The 7,047-nt window shown below is 56.7% G+C and overlaps 1 protein-coding gene across 1 annotated transcript; it reads left to right on the top strand.

The window, feature by feature from the left end:
• Window positions 1-2,226: 2,226 nt before the first annotated feature.
• LOC135883797 (claudin-3-like) lies at window positions 2,227-2,873 on the top strand. Its single transcript, XM_065411049.1, is given in 2 exon segments — window positions 2,227-2,778; window positions 2,781-2,873. Coding segments are annotated over 2 exon segments (645 nt in total).
• The last annotated feature ends 4,174 nt before the right edge of the window (window positions 2,874-7,047 follow it).

Below are 7,047 nucleotides of genomic sequence, written 5' to 3'. Positions count from 1 at the left end.
TAATGGTCTCAAGTTGCAGTGGGGGAGTTTTAGGTTGGATATTAGGAAACACTATTTCACTAGGAGGGTGGTGAAGCACTGGAATGGGTTACCTAGGGAGGTGTTGGAATATCCTTTTTTAGAGGTTTTTAAGGTCAGGTTTGACAAAGCCCTGGCTGGGATGATATAGTTGGTGTTGGTCCTGCTTTGAGCAGGGGGTTGGACTAGATGACCTCCTGAGGTCCCTTCCAACCCTGAGATTCTATGATCCAGGCCTGACAGCTGTGTCCATTATGACAAGGGCTTTGAAACATGGGTGGCTTAGACAGGAGCAGTCATAAGGGCCTGTCCCAATGCTGTAAATGCTAAGGACTGGCCTCCACTTGACATTTGTTGCAGGTCAACTTGAGTTACTCCACGTTAAAATGCCTAGCTCCAGCTCTGCTGAGAATCCAGTGGCGTGTTAACACTTCGGAAGTTCGGTCGCCATGGTGGGATGAGTTTACCCACAGCAAGAGAGCTGTTGCTGGATCCCCATCCTGAACCAATTGACAGGCATCTGCCCCATCCTCGTACTGCTAACCCACGAGCCTGGCCGGCTCTCTGAGTCATCCTGTGCTTTTATCTGCTGTGGGGGCATCCTGCCCATGTCACCTTCCCATTTACATGCTGGCATGCAGCCAGGTTGTCTTTTGTATTTCCAGCTCTTGTGCAGTTCGCACCCCCCTCTCGTTCTCCTGGTTAACAAGCAGTCCTGCCTTGTGCTCCAGAGTGATCCTGGTTTGAGATCCATTGCCCTGTGGGGAGAGCAGTTTTGATCTGGCACATCTAGCCCCCGAGCCAGTGAAGGACAGGGCTTATGGCCAGGATCCTCACAAGTGCCCTCCCCCCCACCCCAGGGAGAGGAGCTCGCGGTCAGTTATACAAGTTGGTTGGGGGATCGGGGAGGCAGCAGGAATTAGTGGGGGGGCAGGCGTCTTAATTGGTTGGTGTGTTTGGAGAAACAGGCACATTAAGGACTCAGCCTGGGCTGTGGGATAGGACAGTCTGATGTGGGCTTGTGCGATATATGACTGGTCCCCTTTGTGGAGAGCAGCTCCACTAGCTTTGCCTGAGGGAGGATGGAGAGATTTCCAAGGAGGAAGAATAGGGAAATAATCTCCATCTGTCTCCAGCCCAGCAGGTCCTTCCCACCTAAAATCCGCTCACCCCAGCCCGCCCTCCCCCTCCTCCCAATCTCGCTTTTTTTTTCTTTCGCATTTTCCAGTCGGGAGGAGAAGGGGAAAGTGGATGGGGTGGAGAATAGAGAATCCCTCCCTCGTCCAGAGGCAAGGAGATCTGTGACTTCGCTCAGCCCGGTGGGATGGGGCTGGGGTGTTCTCCCATGCCTTTGGGACCACTGCCCACACCAACAGAGCAGCAGGAGGCCACTGCACCAGGGCTGGCTCCTTGCTGCGTCGATACTGATTGCGTGTGTCTGTGACAATCCATGCTGGCAGGTGTGCAAGCTGATGGTTTGGTGCCGGTGGGATGCCTTGGTGAGGCCGGTGGCTTTCCCGCTGCATGTCGCCACCTGGAGCCTGAGGAATGGACGCTCAGGCATGCGTCCGTGGGCCTCACCAGTCTGGACACAGCATTGGGTTCACGGCCTCCACTCTGACCCTGGAACAGGAGCAGCTACTAAAAGCAGAGTGTCCCATTCCTGCCCTTTACAGGGTCTGCTGCATCCTCCCTGGAGTCTGAGATGAACCCCCCAGGTGGCCCTTTCCAGGGAGCACAGGAATCCACTCCAGTCTTTCTCCTAATCCCTAGCACTGTGTCTACCTGGCACCAGCCCAGCGAGCATCTGTCACAGGGATGGCCATAAAAACAGCAGGCTGGAACTCAGGGCCCAGCGGGGAAGGGTTCCAGCTCCACCTCCTGCCGCCTCCCCCATTCTCCTCTCTCACCAATGCCATCTCCATAAACAAAGGGGGAGTGGGGCTGGGGTGGTGGCAGAGGAGTCAGCGAAAGGGAAAGAGTCCGTTGGTGAAACCCCACCCCTGAGTGAGTGAGCAGCACTGAGGTAATGCAGCCCAGCCCTGGCTCCACTCACTGAGATAAGGCAGCCACCAACACAGGTGCACTCAGGAGTGAGCAGATCCTCTGGAGCTTACACAGACAGCGACAGATGCCTGCAGGTGCTGCCAGCTAAGGAGTCCCGCTCCCTTTCTGCCGTTGCCTTGAAAGTACCTAGGGCGTGGCAACATGTCGATGGGGCTGGAGATCGGTGGGGTGGCCCTGTCGGTGGTGGGCTGCGTGGGCACCATCCTGTGCTGTGCACTGCCCATGTGGAGGGTGACAGCCTTCATCGGGAACAACATCGTGACAGCCCAGAATATCTGGGAGGGGCTGTGGATGAACTGCGTGGTGCAGAGCACGGGCCAGATGCAGTGCAGGGTCTATGACTCCATGCTGGTGCTGCCCCAGGACCTGCAGGCAGCTCGCGCCCTGGTGGTGATCGCCATTGTGCTGGCCGTGCTGGGCCTCATGGTTGCCCTCATCGGAGTGCAGTGCACCAGGTGCGTGGAAGATGGGACCACCAAGGCCAAGATCACCATCGTGTCTGGGGTGATCTTCTTGCTGGCTGGGATCATGACCCTCATCCCCGTGTGCTGGTCGGCCAACACCATCATCCGCAACTTCTACAATCCTTTGATGTTAGAGTCACAGAAGCGGGAGCTGGGAGCCTCCCTCTACGTGGGCTGGGCAGCTGCAGCACTGCAGCTGTTTGGGGGGGCTTTGCTTTGCTGTTCCTGCCCCCCCCCAAGGATGAAAAGTACACTCCAGCCAAGATGGCTTACTCTGCTCCTAGATCCACTGGGCCCAGCTACGACAAGAGGAACTACGTGTGAGGGAGGCAGCCCAGCACCCCTCCTGTCTGCCCTGATCCATTCATCAGACTGCTCCTGACTTCACTGCCTCCCCCGCTGCTCTCTGTAGCCCTTAGAACCCACGGGGAACACGGCCACCCCTTGCTGCCCCAAGGACAACAGTTGGCTGGCTGCTCACCAGACTGATTGTCATTCCAAGGGCTGGGTGGAGGAGAAACTGCTCTGTCTCCCTCAGGGCTGCTGGCGAGGGGAAGCAAGACCCTGGCTAAGACTCTCATTTCTGTTTGTAGATACATTGTCTTTGATCTATTGCACCCCAGCTCTGAGACACCCTCATCCCCACCGGCTGGAGAAACCCCACTGGGCTCCGTTCCTCCTTCAAACCCAATGGATTCCTCCAGCTGGCTCAGCTGGCAAACACTCTGCCTGAGAGTCAGGCCCCAGGGCAGGGAGGGGCGGAAGGGTAACTAAGGGTGAAGAGGTATTTGTGCTGAATGTGCCAGCAGCCTCTCCCAGCTGGCATTGGCTATGCCCTGGGTGTTAGGACCCCCTCCTTTTCCCTACCTCCCAGGAGTTTTCTCTGAGGCACGGCTGGGAGCACCCCACCCCACCCACCCGCCCTGTCCTTTCTGCGAGGGATAGAGCAGAGGGGAGACACACCGTTCAGAGCAGAGTTGGGAGAGGGCAGAGAGAGCAGAGGAGGGCGGTGGGTTCCATGCCCTGCCCCCAAAGGGCTCTGAGCTCTCTCCTGAGTCATCTCTGACTTACACCCCACTGCTCTGCGCTGGCCAGCGGGAGAGGCGTGGAACATGCAGGGCAGGCACCAGGCGCTCACCTACCCACCAGGGAGAGAGCTAAACAAGCCATATCTTAACAGTCTAAGCCAAGGCTGGAGAATGGGGGTGGCTCGTGGCAACGGGGGGAGAAATCTGGCAGGGGTGTGGAGAGGGTCCTGGCCAGGGAGTGGGCGTGGGGGAGACCCTTCTGCCAGTGAAGAGCTCTGGGTCAATATGAGCTGGGTGCGCCCGCCTGCGGGTTTGATGGCTGTGTAAATACGGATGGTTTATTGTATCTAGGAGAGATTTTTCACCATGATTTGATTTGTGAAGGAAGCTATTGCTGGGACATGCTGCCTCCTAGCACCTGCCTGCACTGCTGGGACTTATCCTGGGCCATGGAACAGTAGCTGATTTTTTGGCCTCATGGAACAGCTGATCCTTCTGGGGGCCCTGAGGTGGCTTTTGTGGGAATGAGAGGAATGAAGAGCCCTCCCTTGCCATGGTGGGAAAGGAGGCCAGCAGACACTGGGGCGGGGGTGTGCAGGGCGATCATCTCTCTGAGCACCTGCCTGCCTGCGCTGGACAGGCTGTGCCCTGTTACATGCGTAGACAGTCATGCTTCCACTGCTTTGTACTGAGTTACATTTTTCAATAAAATTGTCCAGTTCCAGTAACAGCTGAGCGTATGAAGCAATGTGCTAGAAATCAGCTTTCCCTCCTCTGGCTGCAGGCTGCAGCCCTGGCTCGGGCTTCTGTCTGGAAGGGCAAGGGTGAACCAGAGAGCTCAGGTGAAAGAGACGTGTCAGGTCACTTTTCAGTAAGCCCTCTCCTCTCCCAGGGGTTCATGCTGCAAGCTCCCTCTCCACTACCTCCCCAGGTTGGGGCTGGACAGCGGGCCCTGGGGCTTACCCTTCCCCAGGTCCCACTGAGTGACAGAGTGGGGTCCCATTCCAATGAGGGGGTCTCTCCCCATGTCCAGAGGCAGGGGGAGGTCTCCCCTGGGGAGATGCTCAGACACTCTTGCCGCCATGAGCTCATGGGTTAACAGACATTGGAGCAGCAGCTCAAGTTCTGCTCTGTTTACTTTCCCTGCCAAGCATAGTTAAAAGTGTATTTCTTGCCTTGCCTAGGTGGGGACAGGTCTCTTCCCTGTGTGGGGGAAGGGCAGGATTGAGCAAGCTGTTATTTGCATTAGCCTGTTGCCAGCAGAACAGTGTGCGTGTGCGTGAGATGGACAGGCCACACCCTCCCGCCCTCCACACTTCACTAGACAGGCAAACGCACACACCCAGGGTGAGCTCCCCCAGCCTGTGTGGGGAGCTCTGCAAAGGCCCAGCCTGGGCTCCTATGTCGCAAGGGGTGGCAGTGCTCAGTACAGTGGCTAGGATTCCTGCTCCCCACCCCCTTTCCTCCCTTGTCCCGCTCTGTAACTGAGAGCTTGTAGCTGGGGAAGTGGCCCTACCACAGGGGGTGAGTGCAGCTTTCCGAATGGAGCTGCTCATGGAGACTCACCCCCATCCCACACTTGCCTCCTCCCCACACCTCAGGAGCCGCAGAGACTATTTTGGCAGGTGCGGAGATCAGGCCCTGACTGGCTATGTCCTTCACCCCGTGTTACCAAGTAGATTTCCCACCCAGGCAGTGACCCTCCTTTGCAGGCCATGAGAGAGCCCTTCGCGGGGCAGGGGAGCAGTCCAGGGCCCTGCACTCTCTGGGGATCGGACAGAGACTAGCCCTGCTGCCCACCCTGAAGAACTGCCATACTCTAATGGATTTGGCACCCGCCTGGCTCTGCTCTCCATAGTACCTGGTAGGTCTGCCCGCCTGACCGGCTCGTTCTCCTAGATAATCAGCAACAAAAATGCTCGTTGTTTTGGACAAGCAGACCTGGTACGTGACTTGCTGGCTTGAGCTGCGCACTGACCAGGTGCGGTCAGTAACCAGCTGGGTCCTGGGCCTAGGAGAGGTGGTGTTCTTCCCCTGACCCCTCAGGGCCATTCCATACCCTCGCTGCTGCAATCATGGGCCCAGCACCGCCCTGGCCGTTGCAGTGAACACAAAAAAGGCTATTCAGGTGGCAGGGCAGGGGCAGGGGCAGACCCAGACCCTCTAGCTCTCCAGCCACAACTCTGCCACTGCCCTTTTTAACTTTCTGCTGAGGGCCACAGGGCTCGTCCTCTCCCAGAGAAAACTCAGGACACCTGTGTCTAAAGCATGGACCCCACCTGCTCATCTCCTGACCTCATGGCTCAGCCTGGGCCCTGGATACCACAAATATTAACCCCCATATGGGGCATACAAGACCCTGCCCTCGGACCCCACCTCACTGTGGGCTGGTGCCCCTCCTGACCACACACACGCTATCCAGATACACACCAGAGACCCATCCAGCCAAACACACTACGGAGACCCAGCACCACAGACATCCTTGCAAGAGGAGACGGAGACCCCCGGGGCTTGACACAGGCCGGAAGGGAGAGTACAGGAGTAGAGCAAAAGTGCAGATTATTGTAATCCATGTGCACCAGAGAGTCAAGTGGCCTTGTACCATTAAGAGGCATGTCAGCAAAGGTGAAAGACAGAGGTGGGGCTAGGGATGGAAACTTACCTGGGTATTCCCAGACTTCCTGGTGAAATTGTTGCAAATTAAGTCTCTTTACACCCTTAGGGTATGTCTACATTGCAATCAGCTGTGTGAGTGCACCCAGGTAGGCATGTCTATGCTAGCTTTCATCTAGCTAGCACGGCTACAGATAGCAATGTAGACGTGGCAGCACAGCCCCGGTGCCTGCTAGGAACAGGAGCACATAACTAGAGTTCCGGGTGGGTTTGTACAGCCCTGAGGCCTGCATCTGCACTGCTGTTTTCAGTCATGCTAGCTAGATGACTTAGGCACCTAAACCCCAGATATAGATCCTATTTTTAGGCACCACTGCGATCCACAAACCTCCACTCGGCTGCCCCTAACCGTCCGTAGGCACCTAAACTCATGCGGCACCTCCGTTTTCAGAGGAAAGCTGCCTCGATGCCTGTATTTCTGCCTCTGGGTATGCACACTGCTGCCTCCCTCTAGGCAGCAGGACCCTCACCAGAGAAGACAGGCAGGAGCATGGATGCCCATCTTGCCTGCAAGTCCTGATCTGGTAGATATGCTACACTGCAATCAGAGGTTCAGCTCCCATAGGCAGAAATGAATTAGCTTTAATCCAGCAAGCATGGCTCTGAGCACACCTAGTGGTCAGGGCCCATTCAAAATCCAGCTGGAGGAACAGGAGCTGCCTTCCCCAGTACGTTTAGCGCAGTGCTTAGAGCAGGGGAGGCCAACCTGAGCCTGAGAAGGAGCCAGAATTTACCAATGTACATTGCCAAAGAGCCACAATAATACGTCAGCAGCCCCCATCAGCTCCCACACCTCC

The sequence above is a fragment of the Emys orbicularis genome, chromosome 9 (genome assembly GCF_028017835.1).
Source record: "Emys orbicularis isolate rEmyOrb1 chromosome 9, rEmyOrb1.hap1, whole genome shotgun sequence".
Classification (NCBI taxonomy): Eukaryota; Metazoa; Chordata; order Testudines; family Emydidae; genus Emys; species Emys orbicularis.
The sequence above is the reverse complement of the archived record's forward strand: the minus strand, read 5'-3'. Positions and strand labels throughout refer to the sequence as shown.